The sequence below is a fragment of the Pogona vitticeps genome, chromosome 1 (assembly GCF_051106095.1).
Source record: "Pogona vitticeps strain Pit_001003342236 chromosome 1, PviZW2.1, whole genome shotgun sequence".
NCBI classification, from domain to species: domain Eukaryota; kingdom Metazoa; phylum Chordata; class Lepidosauria; order Squamata; family Agamidae; genus Pogona; species Pogona vitticeps.
The window spans coordinates 73,664,751-73,686,960 of NC_135783.1; the positions used below are offsets into that span (position 1 = coordinate 73,664,751).

General features: G+C 41.9%; 3 protein-coding genes across 19 annotated transcripts in view; 1 reads left to right on the forward strand and 2 right to left on the reverse strand.

The window, feature by feature from the left end:
• The window catches only part of CCDC170 (coiled-coil domain containing 170), a 67,315-nt gene extending 65,978 nt beyond the window's left edge, over positions 1–1,337 (reverse strand). For 5 of the 10 annotated variants that reach the window (XM_072995290.2, XM_072995283.2, XM_072995286.2 and 2 more), the window contains exon 1: positions 1,079–1,335. In XM_072995290.2, the coding sequence (XP_072851391.2) occupies positions 1,079–1,258 (180 nt within the window). In that variant the 5' untranslated portion in view covers positions 1,259–1,335. Of the gene's footprint in view, positions 1–1,078 lie in introns of all 10 variants that reach the window. The other 5 variants (XM_072995301.2, XM_072995340.2, XM_072995315.2 and 2 more) reach the window with 5 other exon arrangements.
• Positions 1,338–5,550: 4,213 nt separating this feature from the next.
• On the reverse strand, positions 5,551–21,348 carry DCPH1 (damage control phosphatase 1). 3 transcript variants are annotated; one of them, XM_072995369.2, is made up of 6 exons: positions 21,227–21,294; positions 18,101–18,206; positions 14,744–14,995; positions 13,506–13,741; positions 7,955–8,120; positions 5,551–6,908 (listed from the first exon to the last, which is right to left on the reverse strand). In XM_072995369.2, exons 4-6 carry the CDS (start codon positions 13,538–13,540, stop codon positions 6,135–6,137), a joined length of 975 nt encoding a protein of 324 aa, XP_072851470.2. In that variant the 5' UTR covers positions 13,541–13,741; positions 14,744–14,995; positions 18,101–18,206; positions 21,227–21,294; the 3' UTR covers positions 5,551–6,134. The 3 variants fall into 3 exon arrangements, with proteins under 3 accessions (XP_072851470.2, XP_020661322.3, XP_072851471.2); XM_020805663.3 differs by lacking the exon at positions 14,744–14,995 and having other exon boundaries at positions 21,227–21,348; XM_072995370.2 differs by lacking the exons at positions 14,744–14,995; positions 18,101–18,206 and having other exon boundaries at positions 21,227–21,304.
• Positions 21,349–21,513: 165 nt separating this feature from the next.
• The window catches only part of RMND1 (required for meiotic nuclear division 1 homolog), a 30,293-nt gene continuing 29,596 nt past the window's right edge, over positions 21,514–22,210 (forward strand). For 2 of the 6 annotated variants that reach the window (XM_078383269.1, XM_020805955.3), the window contains exon 1: positions 21,514–21,639. The gene's annotated coding sequence lies outside the window, so the exon portion shown is untranslated. Of the gene's footprint in view, positions 21,813–22,210 lie in introns of all 6 variants that reach the window. The other 4 variants (XM_078383268.1, XM_020805869.3, XM_020806034.3 and 1 more) reach the window with 2 other exon arrangements.

The following is a 22,210-nucleotide window of genomic DNA, read 5'->3' on the forward strand; positions in this document are numbered from 1 at the left end:
GCTTTTCAAGATGCTGTCAAGATTTGTCATCGCTTTCCTCCCAAGAAGAAGGCGTCTTTTAATTTCGGGGCTGCTGTCTCCATCTGCAGAGATCATGGAGCCCAGGAAAATAAAATTTGACACTGCCTCCATATCTTCCCCTTCTATTTCCCAGGAGGTGATGGGACCAGTGGCCATGATCTTAGTTTTTTTGATGTTGAGTTTCAGACCGTTTTTTGCACACTGTAAGCCTACAGGCAAGGAATCTCTTGTTTTTCTTGACTATATGTAAGCCAATCACTAACTCTTGTCAATCTTTTTGGTTGAGATACAGGATAAAAGTGTTAGACAAACAAACGCAAGCATCTTATTTCCCCATTTCTAAATCCTTCTATGCCCCCGTTGAGGGTAACCAGGTGAAAAGGAGCACCAGGTTCCTTCACCTTAAATACATGCTTAGAAGCAGAAAGTTCAGGAGGTGCAGTTTTTACTGCAAACTACATTTTCTGAAATTTCCTCCTCTACACAACTATTAAAGGTATTGGAACTCTGTCCTATCTAGCAGAAGGGCTGCATACAATTGAATTTAAAAAAAGTGTTGGGTAGTTTGTGGTTCCCCAGATGCTGTTGGACCGCAATTCCCATCAGCCTCTGCAACGAAACAGAAGATGGAGGATGATGGGATTTGCAGTTCAAGCCCTGAAGGGTCACAGTTTGTGTGTGGGACAAATTTTATGAGAAGTAGCTTTTTCTACCACAGAGACTCCGTGAGGAGGAGACAAACGGTACCTCTTGAACACCGCCGTTGGGTGTGTGTGTGTGTGTGGAAAGGGTGGAGGCTGGCGCCCTATGAGAAACAAGCGGGGCCGAGACACTGGCCATCCTAATTTACACCCATCGCTCTCTAAGTTGTTTGACTGTAAAGCTACTGAGCAACTAACGCATACCAACGGAATCCATCCGCAGTAGGATTCCCCCCCCCCACTTGGGTTCCAAGAGAAAAACCTTGTTCCGGGCATGAGACTCCCCGAGAACGCCGCTATTCCAAGCCCAAGCGGTCGGAGTGCGCCCCTAGCTACGCAGGGCCGGCTCCCCGTACCTCTGCTTCTAGCGAGGCCGCCGTGCTGGCGGGCGGGAGCAGCAGCGGGGCGTTGCTGGCCACGTCGATGCGCCTGGAGGCGGGGGACCCCGCGCGGGAACTGCGGCGGCTGCTGCTGCTGGTTCTCATGCCCCCTGGGGTCCCTCGCGCGCCAGCGCTGGGCGGCTCCGCTTCCCCCATTCGATCCGAACTTTCCCGGGCAATCGTCGGCCCGCGCGCGTCCCCAAGCGCAGACTCTTGCTAAGCGACCCCGGTCTCCTTGGCAACGGGTACACGCAACCAGGGCTTGCAGGCTGGAGAGGGCGGCTCGGGAATTTCTCTCGAGAAGGACTCGAAAGCGCGTGGGTTTGAAGTTACTGTAGAAGCTGGGAAAGGAAGATGATGCTGGAGGTGTTTTACGGATAGTCAAGCTTTAGGAGGGCGTGTTGGATAACAGGATTTGTTGTTTTCTGGACATTTTTAGAAAATAATTGCAGTGGCCATTAATATTTGTGCACACCTGTAACATAGTTCAAGAAAAAAAATGTGGTTCTTACATAATACAGTAAAGGTAAAAGAGCAAATTATGCCTTTAGGTGAAGGTAAAGGTTCCCCTTGACATTTTAGTCAGTCGTGTTCGACTCTAGGGGGCGGTGTTCATCCCCGTTTCCAAGCCATTGAGCCAGCGTTTTTGTCCGAAGACAGTTTCCGTGGTCACCTGGCCAGCGCGACTTAGATTGGGAACACCATTATCTTCCCACTGAGGTGGTATCTATTTATCTACTCGCATTTTTTCATGCTTTCGAACTGCTAGGTTGGCAAGAGCTGGGACAAGCAAGGGGAGCTCACTCTGTCACGTGGATTTGATCTTACGACTGCCGGTCTTCCAACCTTGCAGCAGAGGCTTCTGCAGCTTAACCCACAGCACCACCATGTCCCCCTAAAATTATACCTTTATTAGACTACAAATCAAACAGCTAGCTTTTGTCATTTATCCATCTTTCACAGGCTGCACACCAAGATTTAGGGGATGGTGCAGATACATACATATATCGTTCACCTTTCTGTTATAATAACACATAAGAGAGCTCATGGTATACAATGTAAAAACAGTCCCAGCTAATTAAAAATGTAAACATCTGAACAGGAGAAAGGACAGGAGATAAGACTTCAACTAAAATTCCAGGGAGTGCTAAATTTTGTCAGCTAATTAGGATAGCCTCCTAGCTGACTAAAAAGAGGTTTCATGAGCTGGCGAACGGGGGAGAAATCATGGAAGTGGCAAGTCTATCTTCTTTGGCAAGGAATTCTACCTTAGGTGCATCTTATGAGAGCCTTGTGGCACAATGGTTAAAACTGCTGGACTGCAGCCAAAACTGTGCTCATGACCTGGGGTTCAATCCAAAGTAGCCGGCTCTAGGTTCCCGCAGCCTTCCACCCTTCTGAGGTCAGTGAAATGATTACCTAGCTCATTTGCTGGGGCAGCGGCAATGTGTAGCCTGCATAATTAACTTGTAGACTGCCCAGAGAGTGCTTTAAATGCTATGGGGTCGTATATAAGCAGCATACTTTGCTTTAATAGGCCCTCCCGAATGTCTGAAAGTAGATGAAGAGCCTTGTCAGATGATCTTGGAAGAGCCAATCTTTCTAAATCTTTTAGGGCCAGGGCATTTTTGACAATATTTCAAATTGCTATATTATCATATAGGTAAGGCAGCAACTGCCATGTGGTGCCAAGAGGCTTCCTACTTCTACTGACAGTGTGGAACTTGGGGCAGCAGCTCCCTGCCTGACATGCCGTGAAAAGAGTTGCTGGAGCTGCCTCCACCCACCCAGCAAGAGCAATGTCAGCAGTCAGCCAGTACCGAGGTGGCTGGGAAGCCCCTCGCCATTGGCTGGGCAGTGACATGTTTTGGGGACAGCACCAGCAGCGCCATTTTTGCTGCATGTCAGGCCTCCACCTGTTTCCTTTTAGTAGTGGGAAGGGCTGGCCAGCCAGTGAGAGAAACCCTGGTGTGGTTTTTAAAAGTGCGTCCTGATACGATTTTTAAACTACACCAGAGCTTGTGTTGCGTGTAGCAACTGAAGTTGCTGCAAATTCACTTTGCTTCATCCTGTGCATGTAGTTATGCTTATGAATTTCTGCCCTAGAAAATCTTTCTGATCTTTTAATGGAAACTGTTAAACATAAAAGGCCATAGGAAAATAAACTGACACTGGTTTTTCAGCATTTTACTAATTGTATACGTATCTCTGTATTTTAATATTGATCTTTGCAGAGACTGGTTTATACACAGTAAATGGTTTTTAGAATGAACATACAGTATTTTGTAGCACTATACCTACTAGGACTACTTGTTTCCTAAAGTTATAATGCAGGTTTCATTCTCATCTGTGGTGCCTGTTAACCACTACATTAAATGCCACACATTGTTTTTATAATATGTATAATTCTGGTCAGAGCTTGGAAACATTGCTTTCTTGGACTTAGATGGGGGATTCTGGGATTTGGAGTTTTAAAAATGAGTATTTCCAAGCTCTGCTTCTAGTAGATGGAAAAATAAATTATCAAAAACAAAACTTATTTTCAACACATTCCTTTCCACTGAAGAACTATCCTGTTAAACATGATTAATCACGGTTGTTTCCTTGTCTCTGTTAACATTAGTCATAACATATAGAGTGTATGTATCTCATGAAGCTGAGAACAAAAATGAATGCTAATTTTTTTACAACTATGCTGTTCAAGATCTTTCTTGGTTTTCAACTCTTTTACATGTCTGTTAGTTTTTACAGTCCTGCAGCTTCCTCCAACGAAATGTTCCCCAGATTTTTTCTTCCCATTCTTGGAATTCCTATCAGCCCAAGTCACCATGACTAATGAGCCAGAATGCTGGGAGTTGTGGTCTAAAGCATTCTGAGGACACCAACATGGAGAAGGTAGTGTCTATACAGCTTGTGAGGTACAGAACCTAACAAATCCCAACCACCATTCACTGTGGGTTGATACCTGCTTAACAATAATTTCTGTTTGGAGTTGAAGGCAAACAACAAAAACAGATTCGTGGAGTCCTAGTGAGCTGCCATATGTAGCTGGTGGGACATGTTTAGCTTGGCACCAAGCTGGGGTCAGCTGATGTGCAGACAATTTTTTAAAAAGCCATTGTCTTGTTAGTCAATTTTTTTGAGGGGGGGGAGTAAAGCTATTTTTCAGACAACCTAGTTTCCATATAAATGATTTAAAATTTACCTCATTTTCCCTGACCATGCTTCCTAACCGTATATACCATAGCAGAGATTACTTAAAAGTAAGCTGGTAAATAATTCAACTTGTATTACCAATTACTGTACACTTGCAAGTTAAATCAGCTTATAAAATAGATTAGACATCTAGGTCATCTTCCTTAGAAATCATATATCATCTCATAAAAGTCTATTGGTAAATGTTTGTAAAATCCAGAACACTTAGCTCAAATCTTAGATAAGCCTTTAATCCTTTTGTGGAAACATGAAAAGCAATTTCAGTTTTGTGCTTGGGCAAACTTCCACGAAAATCCGCTATTCATTTTTAAATTATTTATTAGTAGTGGGAGTGTGGGATTTTCATGACCCTTTTAGATATATTTCAACCAGCTTTTTAAAGTGTGCCAACTTCCCTTCCAAATAGAGGAATTCTTTCTTAAATTAATAGGAAAGAGAGAGGGATGGAACAAAGCCTTTGTTCCTCTTGTGGACCACTTTGCCTAGTCTATGATAATTACCAGAACTTTGGAAAGGATGTTACAGATAGACTAAAAATGTTTGGTTTAACCACTAAACCTCTAAAGTGCCCAAGATGTATTACAAATTGGAATTCTATCCATAACATATATAGAATTCTGGTTTTTGGAATCCTACTTAAAAAGTGTCTTGCTCCTTTTCGTAGAGCATAACAGCTATTCAGGTGGAGTGTTCCATCTGAGCCCCGTCATCACAAGCCTGCAGTGGTGCAAGTCAATATCACCCCATTGCTTTAAACAAACTATCTTCTTGCTCAGGGGATTTCTAGACCCCCCTCTTTTTTTTCTGAGCTTCAGGGAAGAAGGAACCATGTGCAGAATAAAATGTTCTGTAGCTCCTTTGCCAGCAAAATTACAAATCACTAATTTTATATCTCTGCATGGCATGGAAAGAGATTTTATCATTGGGTAGAACCATTGAGCTTTCATTTTTTTTTTTTTGAATTTTCAATATGATACCAAGAGGAATGGTGCAGCATTGGCACAGTTTTACCTAACAAAAAGACAAAGGAAGAAATGATAGTGGTAATGTAACGTTATTCATTATGTAGTAAGTGGAGAGGAAAATATTTTTCTCCTGCTTAATCCTCTTCCCAGCCCACCAAAGGGGGTATCTCCAGTATCACACACTGTATGCTTATTGTTGGTAACATGAGTGGGACAGCATCAATACAAATATCCTGTGTGGGGATATCTCATAGAGTTGTCAAAGTCTTTTTACATATAACATTAGAATCAATTTATTTAAGACAATCTTCTCTGTCAACAACTTAAAGTTCAAGAAGCTTTAAAGTAAGTCTTCTGCTACAGAAATTAAAATATGACTGTTATCTACTGGTGCAGCTCTGCCTTGTAAACTAAAACAGAATAAATATCATATACATGTCATTTATTAAAATACTTTTTAGCCCAAGTACTGCATTCATTATGTATAAAATAAATATCCAAGAAAGATTAGGATTTAATGGCTGAAATCTTGTTCAGCATACAAAGCTGCATTAGAGAAGCTCCACTGAATCAGTGGGGATTAGATTAGTCAACTCCTCTGTATATTCAATTGATTCAGTGGGACTATTCTAGTTGCAACTTACTACACTAAGCAACAGAATTTCAGCCAATGTATTTTTCTTATTTTAAGACGATATTACCAAAAAGTTTGTAACGTGACACAATTGCACATGCCACTTTAAAGACCCATGGGAGAAGCAAGAACATGCATATTAAATGTTAATGGTCTTCCAGCTTTTGAGCATCAATGGCATTTTAGCCAGCACTAGTCTTCATAACGAGCAAGTAAATCATGAAGCGCCATCAAACTGAATTATTCCATACTTCCCAGTTATCATCCATTCAGGTTCAGTACTTGAAAGCTTCTCACCTTGCCCAGGTTTCAGACCAACCTGAATATCACACTTTAGTGTTCTTAGACTGCAGAGAGGTGCAGGGTGAAAATTGTTCAAAGCTTGGTGAAATGGCACTATGAATTCCCATTTTCGGTCCCCTAATAACTTTCTATAGTTCAGATCACCTTTAAAAATAATTAAATCTGATTTCTGTAACTCAGCATACAAATCAGGAGCAACCTGGGCCATACTAGAAAATTCATGTGGCAAAGTCCAAAACAAATGATCATGATAAACCCAAACACCTTTTTTCACATAGCCCTCCCAGGAGACACCACAACTAGACATACACTTGTTATTAGCTGATCCCATTTGCTTAATAGTCCAATTCAGATCACGTTTAGTAGTATCTGACACATACCATGGAATACTTTTTCCATGAAAATGAATTATAGTAACTAATTTGGAGGAAGTCAGAAAGTCAGCTAACACAAGATCTGCAATCAGTTCAAAACCAGCATTAACCAAGACTATGTCAATTCTGGTAGATGTCACTGATGTCTGTGTATTTATTTTCTTTCTCTTCATCAGTAATAACCAAAGTTTTTCCATGTGGTCCACCAAGATAAAAGATTTTAAATCTTCCACAGACTGTAAAGGATTAGCCTTCTGAGAATTATCTGCACCAGCTGAAATGGACAAGTCACATTTATTACCCCACAGCGAAACCTAAAGGAAAAAAAAAACCACATATTAACTTTTGTGAGGCAATCAATTATTTGTTCTGCTATATAGCTAATATGTTAAAGCTTGAATTCAATAAACTGCTTTAAAAAGCCATAATCCTGTTTATGATCTGGTTTGGCACAGAAGGGGGAACAGAACTCACTGCCCCTCACTCATGGCAGGATTTATGAGATTCTAGTTTTCTAAATCAGTGGTTCCCAATCTTGGGTACCCGATATTCTTGGACTACAATTCCCAGAAACCTCAGCCAGTACAGCTAATGGTGAAGGCTTCTGAGAGTTGCAGTGCAAGAACACCTGGGTTACGCAAGGCTGGGAACCACTGCTCTAAATGCATGCAGCCTCAGGATATTGGATTAGTCTGGTGAACCATTCATGCAGTATCTATTAACATATATCATTTCTAGTCCAACTGACACTATGCATACCTAAATGTGCTTCTATGCATGTGCACCGTTCTGGTAAATTGGGATGTTGCTCTGTATTATGTTGAGACATGATACACAGGACTTTGTAAACTCTGGAGCACAGCTAATTCCAAGCTCCTGAATTCTTAATCAAAAACTACATTAGTCATATATAAGCCTCAATATGAGGAGCATAATAAGTAACGTTTCATGGATTCCACTTGCTGTTCCAAACACAATTGTTGTGAATGCAAAGAACAGTTCTGATAAACTGGAAGGCTTGTAAGAGTTTAACTCATTTATTCTAAAGAGTTTTCAATATTTCTTACTGAAAATGTGATACTAGTAGTGACTGACATTAAGAAAAATGGCTTTTAAAATCAATACATGCAACATATTAAGGCCACAACTCTACTCACTTATGTGATCACATAACTACAACAGCAACAAGCTTTTCCTCCCGCTAGTAGGCTCTCCTTTGTGGAACTTGTTGCACACTGTTTGCAGCAATAGTCACATGGAAGATTGTATGAATAACAGTCAACCAGAGGAGAAAAAGTGGTGCACTGGTGCCCACGAATTTTGGCCTAGATACTTAAATAGTAAACATTACTAATTTCACCTGAATTAACTTGAAAAATTCTTCATTCAGTGATTCTTCATTTTGATTTTCTATGTTTTTCAATAGCTCTTGCAAGTAAGTACTCAAAGCAATAATGGCTTGTTGAGAGTCAAAGAAAGCATGCTCCTTTTCTTCTTTAAACACATCGTAGTCACTGATGGGTGGACTGAGCAGAAAAAAATGTAGATAATTAATACTTTGTTTTTGACACTATTTTTGACACTGAAAGCAAGTTCAATATCCACCTCAAGTAGTTTTGTTTATTAGGTATGCTGTCATGAAAGGAGATGCCAAATCAGTTCATCATCATCATCTTAGAACTGCAAGAGACCCTACGGGTCGTGGTATCCAGCACCTGTCAGAGAGGCACTGTGGGGAATCAAACCCCCAACCTCTGGTTCCGCAGCCAGAAACCTAAGCCACTGAGCTATTCAGATGGGTATGTGGAAATGCACAACATGATGAGAATATAACATGGGGATAGGCGTTGTAAATATTACAAGGGAGAACCTGACACACAAAAGCTGTTTTTAGTACCAGTCCTACATAGGACATAATATGCAGTTCTACTCTTAGTCAATGAAGTTCCATTTTACTAAATTAAAAATAAAATAAAGTAAGAATAAAAAGCAATTTTATTTAAATAGAAAAAATTGTGCCAAAATTTGCAGATCTTTCAACATCACAGTAATCCAAATTTATGCACCAACCACCGATGCTGAAGACGCTGAAATAGACCAATTCTATGAAGACTGACAACACCTTCTAGAACTGACATTAAAGAAAGATATTCTTGTCATTATAGGGGACTGGAATGCTAAAGTAGGGAGTCAAGAGATAAAAGGAACAACAGGTAAGTTTGGTCTTGGAGTTCAAAACGAAGAAGGGCAAAGGCTAATAAAGTTTTGTCAAGAGAACAAGCCGGTCATCACAAACCCTCTTTTCCAACAACACAAGAGGCGACTCCACACATGGACATTACCAGTTGGTAATACTGAAATCAGATTGATTATGTTCTCTGCAGCCAAAGATGGAGAAGCTCTGTACAGTCAGCAAAAACAAGACCTGGAGCTGATTGTGCTTCTGATCATCAGCTTCTTATAGCAAAACTCAAGCTTAAACTGAAGAAAGTAGGAAAAACCACTGGGCTAATCATGTATAATCTAAACCAAATTCCTTATGAATACACAGTGGAAGTGAAGAACAGATTTAAGGAACTAGATTTGGTGGACAGAGTGCCTGAAAAACTATGGATGGATCCCTGTAACACTCTACAGGAGGCAGCAACATCTCAAAGAAAAGGAAATGCAAGAAAGCAAAGTGGCTGTCCAACGAGGCCTTAGAAATAGCAGAGAGGAGAAGGGAAACAAAATGCAAGGGAGATAGGGAAAGTTACAGAAAATGGAATGCAGACTTCCAAAGAATAGCAATGAGAGACAAGAGGGCCTTCTTAAATGAATAGTGCAAAGAAATAGAGGAAAATAACAGAAAGGGAAAAACCAGAGATCTGTTCAAGAAAATTGGAGATATTAAAGGAACATTTTTATAAAGGACAAAAATGGGAGGGATCTCACAGAAGCAGAAGGGATCAAGAAGAGGTGGCAAGAATACACAGAGGAATTATACTAGAAAGATCTGGATGCCCCAACAACCCAGATAGTGTGGTCGCTGACCCTGAGCTAGGGATCCTGGAGAGTGAAGTCAAGTGGGCCTTAGAAAGCCTGGCTAACAACAAGGCCAGTGGAGGTGATGGCATTCCAGTTGAACTATTTAAAATCTTAAAAGATGATGCTGTTAAGGTGCTACACTCAATATGCCAGCAAGTTTGGAAAACTCAGAAGTGGCCAAAGGACTGGAAAAGATCAGTCTACATGCCAATCCCAAATAAGGGCAGTGCCAAAGAATGCTCCAAATACTATACAATTGCACTCATTTCACACGCTAGCAAAGTTAAGCTCAAAATCCTACAAGGTAGGCTTCAGCAGTATGTGGACCGAGAACTCCCAGAAGTACAAGCTGGATTTCAAAGGGGCAGAGGAACTAGAGGCCAAATTGCTAACATATGCTGGATTATGGAGAAAGCCAGAGAGTTCCAGAAAAACATCCACTTCTGCTTCACTGACTACACAAAAGCCATTGACTGTGTAGACCACAGCAAACTATGGCAAGTTCTTAAAGAAATGGAAGTGCCTGACCACATTATCTATCTCCTGAGAAATCTATATGTGGGACAGGAAGCAACAATTAGAACTACTGATTGGTTCAAAATTGGGAAAGGAGTACGACAAGGCTGTATATTGTCTCCCTGCTTATTTAACTTATATGCAGAATACATCACGCGAAAGGCAGGACTGGATGAATCCCAAACTGGAATTAAGATTGCCAGAAGAAATATCAACAACCTCCAATATGCAGATGATACCACTCTGATGGCAGAAACTGAGAAGGAATTAAAGAACCTCACAATAAGGGTAAAAGACGAGACCGCAAAAAATGGTCTAAAGCTCAACATCAAAAAACCTAAGATCATGGCCACGGGCCCCATCACCTCCTGGCAAACAGAAGGGGAAGATATGGAGGCAGTGACAGATTTTACTTTCTTGGGTTCCATGATCACTGTAGATGGAGACAGCAGCCACGAAATTAAAAGACGCCTGCTTCTTGGGAGGAAAGTGATGACAAACCTCGACAGCATCTTAAAAAGCAGAGACATCACTTTGCCAACAAAAGTCCGAATAGTCAAAGCTATGTTTTTTCCTGTCGTGATGTATGGAAGTGAGAGCTGGACCATAAAGAAAGCTGACCACCAAAGAATTGATTCTTTTGATTTGTGGTGCTGGAGGAGACTCATGAGACTCCCCTGGTCTGCAAAGAGAACAAACCTATCAATTTTGAAGGAGATCAACCCTGAATGCTCACTGGAAGGACAGATCCTGAAGCTAAGGCTCCAGTAATTTGGCCATCTCATGCGAAGAATCCCTGGAAAAGACCCTGATGTTGGGAAAGTGTGAAGGCAAGAGGAGAAGGGGCGACAGAGGAGGAGATGGTTGGACAGTGTCATCGAAGATACCAACATGAATTTGACCAAATTCTGGAAGGCAGTGGAAGACAGGAGGGCCTGGCGTGCTCTGGTCCATGGGGTCATGAAGAGTCGTACACGATTTAATGACTAAACAACAAACAAAACTTATTCCCTGATTCATTTTGGAAATAGAGATGGGTACGAACCACCAGTTCAGCCCAGTTCATTTTCTGGCTCAACAGGTGTTCAGCAGTTTGGCCCCTGCCCCCTCCAGTGGGTGCTGCCTGAAAGGCAGCACCTCAGATTTCCTGTGCCACCTCCTCCGGCCATTGAGTGGATGCCTGCCAGAAGAGGCATGGCACCAAAATACCAAATATCTGTTGCAGAAGTAAACAAAACAGGACAAACCACCTAACTCTTGGTTTGAGCCTATCTCTAACTGGAAAGCATGAACATAAACAATAAACACTCCAAAATTTTCCATTCTCACTCACCATACTGTTCCTATCTCTCCTTATCATACCTTCTTGGGATAAATATAACAAAAAATGTTGTATTTGATGGTTATATTTATGAAATTTACATGCCAAAAGAACTTGTGCTATCTCACTGACCAACAGTTAAATTCTATTATACTGGCTAATTACAGTGGAAAATATTACCTTGTGCTATAACTATACTAGAAATAACTGACATTTCTCCCTTACTTCCCTATTAACATACCCAACTCTTTACTAATAGAAATGGCATTTGTGAAGTACATGGCAGGAAATATAACATATTTTACAATATAAGAATTTTAAAGTCATAAATAATCTTGTATTCATGCATTTTCATTTGTTTCAATTACAATGTACATAGAAAATTTTAAGGAAAGGACTCCTAGAAATGTTATCCTGTTCCCCCGAAAATAAGACCTAACCTGAAAATAAGCCCTAATATGATTTTTCAGGACACTCGTAATATAGTCCTACACTCAAAATAAGCCCCAGTTAAGTGAAACCCTGCCCTCCATCATTGTGCAGCAACCAGACAATGACATGACTGTATTTGAATAAATGTAGATTGTTGTACATGAAAAAATAAAACATTCCCTGAAAATAAGCCTTAATGCGTTATTTGGAGCAAAAATTAATATAAGACCTTGTCTTATTTTTGGGGAAACACAGTAGATAACAAATCATAATTAGAAAACATAACATGGATCAGGAAAGAAAAAGACACCCAAACTTTTATTCTCCAGAAAAAAAATATTTCCAGGAAAAAGAGAATTTTAAAGCCACCACCACCCTGAAACTAATTATTTTGGTGCCATTTGTCATAATCCCAAACACAGTATTTATCTTAAATAATGGTGGTACTATATTCTGGGGCACAAGCTGTGTTTAGCTAATAACACTCTACTTTAATAAGCCAAGATCTGCAGACCTTTTGCGCCAGCACACAGGCCCTATGTATGTGCAGGCAAGTACCTCAGGAAGTAACCCCTTTATGGCCAAACTATGAAACTAAGGCCTGCTTCGTATGCAATGCTGAAGTATGATTCAGTATTTTGAGGACACCCTTAAGAAGCTTCTGCACTCATTCACTCCTCCTATACTATGCTCCCACAAAGGTAGAATAATGATGTCATCTGAGGGATTTTCCCCCCACTTTTATTTAAGGAATTCTGACTAAATTCTGGTCAGGTGAATAACATACCAAATTCAACTGATGGGCTATGATTCCAGCTTAATAAATTTGTTTGAAATACACAATTCAAATATAAATGCTAACCAGGAATTCAGTTAAAGGGAAACAAATCTCTGGGAAGTGTTCCTTCCAGTGGTAAAAGAAAGTAGAGGACAGTGCAAGTCTGTCTGACACAGACCATGTAGGCAGGAAATTAAACTATGCTCTGACACTAGCTTTCTAAACTGGCTTATTCTAAAGCCTAAACTGCAGCACTCTAAGTTTTTGGTTGAAAATACAACAGAGTATTTCCAGGTGTTCATGCTATCTTTCATAAATGCAGCAGGAACAAGGGGACTTTTTTAATTCATTTTTTTAATTCTTGCCTGTTTGTGGTAACTTGATAGGGTGTGAAGGAGGGTTGTAATTTCAATAAATAAGTAATCTTAAAATATCTTAATCACCAAACAGTATTTCATTCACATTTTAGTTATTGAGCAGCTGGGTCTTTTACGGGATTCAGAAGGAAATATTAGAAGCTACAATTCTCAGAAGGAATAAATATGTTCAGCCCAGAAATGGCTGTTGGAACAACCAGATTTTAGATGTCTTTTCTTCACCCAGGCAGCTCCTGATGTCTCTTGCCACCTTCTGGTTCCTGGTGGTACACACAAGAGGAATGGAAAAAGCAAAAGTGTCTCCCTTACTCCTCAAATGTTCCACTCTCTGGCTAAAGGGATCAGAGAGGAGATAAGAAAAAGGAACTTAAAACTGTGTTTAGCTTTAGTTTAATTTCCTTCCCACCTCCCCTAACCAACATATCAACCATACAAAACAGTTGACACTATGGGTACTTACTTCTGAACAAGTGCTTCATGAATTCTGCGATACATGTAACATTCAGTGTACAACCAAGGAGACTGAAACCAACTTGGTGGCTCGTTTGATAGATTCTGATGATATTCTAAGAACTGGTTCCACAGGACAGTGTCAGGCAAGTTATCATTTAAGGCAATCAGAGGTTTGTCTGTCTGAAGCTCATTTCGTAGCTTGGACAGATAAGCTATTGCATTCTTTTCAGCTTGAAGGCCTTTCTAAAATAAAGCAGGGAATGTTTTTATTAATTAAATATTACTAAGCAAGCAAGGTTTTCAATCAAGATGAATGTACATTGATAAACATACGTTTTTTTCAACAAATCATCCATAATATTTTAAGCATCATATAAGCTTAGCCTTTTTAATAGTATAATTGCCACTGTCTTATTTATAAATAACTCATTATTTCTATTGTACATAAAAAGCAAAGCAGCATCCAGTATCATTCCTATTGGTTGGTGTCTCTTAAACATGTAGAAGCAATTCTCTTACATTGGTGTGCCCCTGTCTTGTTTCCAAACTGCTAAAAACTCAACTTTTTCAGGAACATGTCAAATGCTCTTGTCCTGTTCAACACTAGTAGCTACTAGCCATGTTCTCTTCCACGATACTCCAATTGATTCACATTTGGGAGCCACATTTGACCAGTTCAAGGGGACTACTCATAGATTATACTCCTGAAAATCATGGGATTTTCCAAATCATTCATATAATTTCTTTTGTTATCTAACAATTTCATTTTCTATAATCCTGCTGGCATTTAGCAGTCATGTTTGCAATTTGCTGGGTTAGAAACGATGGTAGTAATGGTACTTGAATTAGACCAGAAGTCCTCACTATCCTGAGGAAGAATAGGATAATTATAGCTGTTTTTTAACACATTCCATTAGTATCTTAGGAATCGTGAGGCAATATAATATAATGTAATATATTTCAGCTCCATGCTATCTAGAACCACAAATAGGAATGCTTTCTCACAGCATTTGGGCTTTCAAAGTCATGGCTTATAATTTTTTAACATCATTGTGGTAATATTTTATCACAATCCAGAACAGCTTGAACTACTATCTCTGTTATTGACAGATATAACACCCAAGAGTCTCTTAATATTTTATGATTAGACAGACTGGTCACTCCACTTACTGCTTGCTGCGTGGTGGGTGCAACCAGAATTGTTTGTGACATGCCAATCATGGAGGTAGCCCGGCTGGTGCTTACCTGCCTCTGTGCGCTGCTGACCACTCTGGTGAGGGGGTGGGATGAGGAGTTTTCTTACTCAGCTCCTGAGTGGTTGGCTGTGCAGGGAAGTAGGGAAGTGCTGGCCGGGCTATTTCCATGACTGGCATATTATGAACAACACTGTCCATGCACACTGTGTTGTGAGCAGTAAGTGGACTGGCTGGTTCTGTAGAGAGGATCTGGTTTTGCCAAGCACCTGTGGTGCCAATATCCCATGTCTATTTATGATCTCTGAGGAAAAAAGAAAAAGAGAAGGAAATAGAAGCACAAGAATAAAGGCAACAAAATTGTGGCAAAATAGAGGAAGAAGAGCATCCAAATGTGGGCCGAATGGCTACTTATACTAATAGAAAAGAAACATATTAACTCTAATGTAGCAAATAAAATGGAACTGTAGCTGAAGAGCTCCAGAAAGGTATCTTCCATGCTAGATGAACAGCCAACAAAATGAAAAGGATGTTCACTATAAGTACAGTATAAAATATACATTGAGTCAAATATCCCAACCTTAGATTTCCACTGATTGAGTTTGAGTAATGGTGACATACTAGGAAAAAGAATGCAGTAAGGGATTCTTAGGAAAGGGTCTGAAATGAAAACTATCATTGTTCTAATGGCATTATGCAACTCTATAGTGCTGTCAAAATTATATACATCTAAAACACTATCTAGCTCTGCTTTGTGTAAAAAGAAATATTGTGATTGTAATGCTGGAAAAGGGATAAAGATGAGCAAATGGGATGAGTGATTTTTCTAGGAAAATAGCCCAAAGAATTTGGAACTTTGCAACTCTTCTTGGGAAAAAGCAGACAAAACAGTGTGATACCCAGCATGGAAAAAAGGCATAAGGTGATAAAAGATTTTATCCCTTTCATAATATTAGAATGAAACTGATAGGCAAAAGAGTCAAAAGAATGGACTACACAATTCATTGGCATAAGACATGGCAGTGATCATCGGTTTATAATCAGAAAATTAATGGAAGAGCAGATCAATCTATATCGATTGAGCTGGTATTCTTTACAGTGTATAAAGTACAGTACACATAATCACCTTATTTTTCAATGTACAAGACTATTTTGTCTTTTTAGACTAAAAATTGAGGGTCATCTTATACACAGAGGTAAGCTGAGGAGAGTACAAAAACAAGTGGAGGGGAAAGCAGGGATCAAATTGTTCCTGCAGGGCTTTGATTCCTGTTTTCCCCTCCACTTGCTAATCCGGAGCAAAAGGAATCGCTTTGAACCCTGCTTTCCCCTCTGCTTGCTAAGTCCCATGGGGCTTAACAAAATGAGGGGGGAAAGAATCAAAGCAATCCCATGGCTGTATAAGGGGGAAAGGGATCAAAACGATTGTGCAGTTGCAGGATTGCTTTGATCCCTTTCCCCCTCCTTTTGCTAAACCCCGTGGGGCTTAGCATGAAGGGAGAAAGCAGGGATCAAAGTGATCCTGCAGCACTTTGATCCCTTTCCCCATACACTTGCTAAGCCCCACTTAGATTTCTTAATTTTGGGTTAGAAAAGTTGGGGGTGTCTTATACACGGGGCATCTTATACACAGAAAAATACAGTACAGTGGTGCCTTGCTTAACGAGTGCACCGTTTAACGATTAATCTGCATACCGATGCAGATTTTGCAATCGCTTTTGTGATCGCATTACGATGTTGCCAAAGCGATTTTTCCCCATAGGCAACCATTTCCCCCCATCTGACCGGCGGAAGCCTCTGAAGGACCGCTCCCGCCGCTCAGCTGGGGAAAAATGTCGGCAGTGGGCGGCGGCCTCGGAAGGACCCCAAAGCCACCGCCTGACTGCCGACATTTTGCCTTCCCAGCTCTCAAAGGCCCCCCCTCCGACATTGGAGAGAACCCCTTTGAGAGCTCGGAAGGCTCTCAGCAGTGGCGGAGGCAGGGTAGGGTGGATCCGGAAGGCTTCCAGGCAAAGCACTGGAAACCGTCCAGAACACACACACCCTGCCGCCGCCGCCGCTTGAAGTCGCCCTGCGCTGCCTATCCCAGTCATGCTAGCATGACTGGGATAGGCGGCGCGGGTCGGCTCCCGGCGGCTGGGGCAGGGTAGGGGGGTCCGGAAGGCTTCCAGTGCTTTGCCTGGAAGCCTTCCGGACACCCCCCCACCCTGCTGCCGCCGCTTGGATCCGCCCCCCGCTCAGCCGAGCACGGGGCAGATCCAAGCCCAGGATGGGTAGAAACGCCGGCCGGCTCTTGCGAAAGAGGGAGGTGGAGGTCCCCGCTCTCCTTCGCAAGAGCCAGGCCGGCGTTTCTACCCATCTGGGCAGCGGGCTCTTGCAGAGGAGGGAGGTGGCTCTCTCCTTGCAAGAGCCCGCCTCCCAGCTGGGTAGAAAGGCTCTTGCGAAGGAGAGCAGGGACCTCCACCTCCCTCCTTCGCAAGAGCCGGCCGGTGTTGCTACCCAGCTGGGCAGTGGGCTCTTGCAGAGGAGGGAGGTGGCTCCCTCCTTGCAAGAGCCCGCCTCCCAGCTGGGTAGAAAGGCTCTTGCGAAGGAGAGCAGGGACCTCCACCTCCCTCCTTCGCAAGAGCCGCCGGCGTTTCTACCCAGCTGGGCAGCGGGCTCTTGCAGAGGAGGGAGGTGGCTCCCTCCTTGCAAGAGCCCGCCTCCCAGCTGGGTAGAAAGGCTCTTGTGAAGGAGAGCAGGGACCTCCACCTCCCTCCTTACCAAGAGCCGGCCAGCATTTCAGCTGGGCAGCGGGCTCTTGCAGAGGGAGGTGGCTCCCTCCTTGCAAGAGCCCGCCTCCCAGCTGATCGGCGGTTCCAAAATGGCCGCCAGTTTCACACCCCGCTTACCGAGGGCGCGAAAATGGCAGTGGTATGGAGGAACTTTGCTGAACGGTGAGTACGGAAGCCATTGGAACGCATTAAACTAAGTTTAATGCGTTCCAATGGCTTTTTGCTTTCCATTTAACGAAGTTTTCACATAGCGAAGGTTAATCCGGAACGGATTAACCTCGCTATGCGAGGCACCACTGTATGTGGGAGTAGATTTGAATGAATACAGAGGGGCTCAATTCTGAGCAAGGGACTGTACTGTTGGTCAAAACAGCTATACAGAACCTCCAGGTTCAGAGGTAGTCACTGAAAGCCAGTTGGTATAGAAATGGAATAGAAGACGGCTACGATCTACCTCATATGCAGTTGCTACTTCAGAAGCAGATAATAGACAAGAAGTGTTGTGTGATCCAGCAAAAGACATTAAGACATCTCTTTAAGCATACCAATGTAATAACAGAAAGTTACAGGTAAGCTTAAGATTTTTGACAGAAAAGCATCAGAAGAGGAAAGAGTCAAAGATAAAGGATTCTTACTTCTCCATATTCTTCAAAGAATTCATTTTTATGTCGATGCAGAGTATCAATAACTTTAGTCAGGATAAGAGGCAGCCTGTCTGTAATAGTGTAATATGCAAAGGATCTACAAAGAACAAAATAATATTATTTTAGTTTCCTAGGGAGCCACTTCACTTAAAGGAAGAACTTTTAACAAGCGATTGAAATCTAAAACAAAAGAAAAAACCCACAACATTCTTAATACAAGAAGGAATAGATGTGGACATCATGACAACCCATGGTTTACTGTGATGGTAAGTAATGCAGACCTCTCCCAGGCTATCACACTTGCTCTCATTTTAACTTCTCCAGCATGATTAGAGGTTAACTTTTTGATTAACTGATTATCTTGCCTTGTCATCTGAACTTTATAAAAATAGTGGCTAATCTTAACAATGGTTTACTTGAACAAAATCAATATCAAACAAGCATGGTTTATGAAGGTGGCTTCTTTCAAATAAGCTATAGTTAGGAGTTGCCACAGTTTTGAGTTTGCATGTAATGCTAAACTGTTGTTAACTGAAATCAGAAGCAAAACCTTGCTGCTGTATTCATTCTTCATGATCATGGAAAAAAGAGGAAATGAGTGCATGAGACAGGTAGGAAGAGAGGCTGTGGTGGATTTTGTCACAATTTATTTAAGGCTTACCATGATGTCTAATCCCCACAATTCACTGCACATGCACTAAACACACATTAGCATCCTGAAAAGAATATTAATCAATTTGAGACATTTTTCTGTGGAAATAGTGTTTAAAAACAGAAAAAAATTATATGTTTCCCTATAAAGAAGCAAGCAAATGTACAAAATAAGAAACACACAAAATTATGCTCCCCTCCTCCCCATCTCGATAAAATCAGGGTGAGAAATCTTATAATTGATATAGAAACACCTGTTATTGTGTAGAGTCTATTATAAATTATTTAGTAAACACTGGCAGTATAAACTCATTTTCAGGCTCCAAAGAAGATACACATATGTTTACAGTATATACTCTTTGTTTATACTACTTGTATACAGTATATATATATATATATTTAACTAGTTTATGTCTATTAATTCTTTAAGGCTGACTCACTGGCCCCATTGACACATAACAGTCAAATCATGTCTTGGCTATCAAAAATTTCTGTGTCTTCTGCATCCAAAGAAATTCTCTTGCTCTTTTGCTTGTTGCAGATCATTGCTTATTATTATAACCAGACTGAACAAACTATAGATTCCAAAATCCAGTGTAGTATGGCACATGGAACCCAGTTTGAAATCAAATTCAGCCACAAAACATATTGGATGACCTCCAACGAACCATAAATTCTCCGCCTAACATCAGTTTTGTTGTGACAATAAACAGGGGAAGAAATGTCGCCTTGAATTCACTTGAAGAAAGGCAAGATAGATGCAACTAATAAATAAAATCAGTCTAAAATCAGACTGGGTTCATGCCATAGCTTCCATTTTAGAAATAGACTATAGCTTGTATGAGTTATTGTTTGGTTGGCTTAGCTATTGTTTAGCAAGCTATAATTTTCTGTAAGTCAGTGTGATCAGAAAATGCAAAATGAGATGGGAACATGTATACTTGAGGCCTTTTGTTTCTGTTCATGGAGTTTTCTTGGCAAAGATACTGGAATGGCTTGCCAGTTCCTGCTCCAGGTGAATTACGTTTAGTCCAAACTCTCCACTATGACCTGTCCGTCTTGGGTGTCCCTGCACGACATAGCCCATAGCTTCTCTGAATTACTCAAGCCCCATAACCACCACAAGGCAGCAATCCGTGAAGGGGACCAAACTACGGGAGGCAGTGGAAGACAGGAGGGCCTGGCGTGCTCTGGTCCACAGGGTCATAAAGAGTTGGACATGACTTAACAACTAAACAACAATACTTGAGGCAGTGCCATAACAGCCAAACCCATTATGTTATTATGTGAGAAGCAAGCCACTCAGTTGCAGACAGTACAAATAAACAGGGAGACACAGAAAAGAGCACACTATGTAACTTTTTGTAAAAATATTAACAAAGTTATTCAATGCACATCCTTTACAGTGTAAAAGTTAACTCTATTTGATTGTAAAAGTACATATTTTAATGAAGTTGAAAGAGGTTTTCAATTAGCATGCCATGTTTAAATGTATAGGTGTTCCGTGTCTAGGAGTGACCATGGAATATTGTCTTCAGACAAAAAGCTAGCTCTATAGGTTGGAAAAGGAGATGAGCACCGCCCCCTAGAGTCGGACACGACTGGACAAATTGTCAAGGGGAACCTTTACCTTTACTTAACCCTGGTTCTCAGCTAGGCACTTAACTCTTCAAGGATGGCTTGAACATTTAGCATCTACATCTCTAAATCCATGTTGATGCTCGGTAACCTGTGTTTATTTTTCCATCTCTTCCAGCCCAGCAACACATAACTTATAACCTTGTATGTACATAAAGACACTTGAAATTTAATAACCAACAGGAGTATAGAAACTGCCTTGATTTTTTAAAAAAATAAACAGCCAGTTGAAGTTTGGGACTATATACAACCCAAGCTACTACAATGATAAAATACATAAAAGTATGACATGCTTCTGTTTTATGCAAACTATTCCATGGTTTACTACTTCTTGATAGCAGCAAGCATTCCAAAAAAGAGAGCAACATTTGTGATACTGTAGTTCAGGGACTGGCAAGCTTTTTTTTTTCTCTTGAAGGGTGAATTTCAGGGAGAAATGGTGCCAGAGCCCAATATAAGCGAGTCCCCCCTATTTCCCCTACCCCTCTCACTGGGCTGTACTCTGCCGTTCCTCCCCACTGAACAAAGGAGATCACTCTTGTGGAGGCCTGAACAAATCCCTAGCAGAGGGCTTTTGAGAGCAGTGAAGGACCACTTGAAACCAAGATGAGGTTGGCGTAGAGCCCCCACCCCAAGGAGGATTGGGTCTCTTCACTCCGGGTAGGCGAAAGACAAGAAGGCAGCTGGGAAAAGAACCGGCTAAAAGCTCCCGGCACTGTCCCGTGACATCCTAAACCACGAGCCCTTCTCTACGGGCCGACGGTTCCGGCCTTTTCTCCGCTCCCTCCCCCCCCCAAAAGCACGACAACGACGAGAGAAGCGACGCACCCTTTGAACTTGCCCGCAAGTGAGACCGGTAATTGTGACCTCTGCACTGCCATTTTGTTTGTTGTGACATCATCCCCCCCTCCCACGCGTCAAACCGGCGGGGTTACGCAATTTCCAAATCAGCTCTGGTCTCATTGGTTGGCGACTTGCTTAGCCTCCTGAGAAGACCAATCAGAGAGGAGGAGCGAGTCCGCTTTTTTCCCCCCCCTCCCCTTCTGGAAAGCAGCGGGAGGACGCACAAGCGAAACGACGTCAAATTCTGACCACGCGAGAGGGGCGGGACTAGACGGAGGGCGGAAGTTCTGGTGGACGTGGAGGTGTGGCCAAATCGAGCGGGTCGCAGGATGTGAGGGCCCGCGCGCTGAGCCCGTCGCTGGAAAGGGGGGGGGGAGGGTGTGAACGACTCCTCTGAGGTGAGAGAGAGAGAGGTTTTCCTGCCTTCTCCTTCTTCCGACCTGGACTGGTAATTATTTGCAGTTTTATGGGCTTATGCCCATAAAATGTTGGTGCATAAGCCTGAAGAAGTGGATTTTACCCCCGGAAGTTTGCTGTTTGTTCGATTATTTTTAGTGGTCTAATAACGAAGGTATCGCTTATTCTTGTATTTGTGTAGGCTGGCAGAAAACTTTTAAGGATAGTCAAATGGGGTTGGTGGCGGAGGGCCTCTTCCCTTCCTTGAAACTTGCCTGTCAGAGAGTCTTAGGTAGGGAGCGGATCACCCTGGAGGAAGCCTTTCCCCCATTCTCCCTCCCCCCCCACACACACAGCGTAGCTCCTCAAATGGCGTTCCCTACCTGGTCCTTTCCTTCTGCTCAGAGTGTACTGGGGCGGGAGGCAGGAACGAAGTGGCCCGGTGCCGTTTACGTTTGTTTGTTGAACGGGCTGTTTAGTTTCTGCTTCTGGGGATGGGGTGTCAAGTGGTTATATGATGGGAACCCCATGGTGATGGGATATTTCCTTAAAAGCTCCCTTAAACTATGTAGT

Coding starts and splice junctions, on each gene's coding strand:
- DCPH1 (XM_020805663.3), bottom strand. CDS start 21,279: ATGGCAGTGCAGAGGTCACAATTACCGGTCTCACTTGCGGGCAAGTTC. Junction 18,207..21,226: donor CTTGCGGGCAAGTTCAAAGG/GTGCGTCGCTTC, acceptor TGTTCTTTGTAG/ATCCTTTGCATATTACACTA. Junction 8,121..13,505: donor CATGAAGCACTTGTTCAGAA/GTAAGTACCCAT, acceptor TTTTCTGCTCAG/TCCACCCATCAGTGACTACG.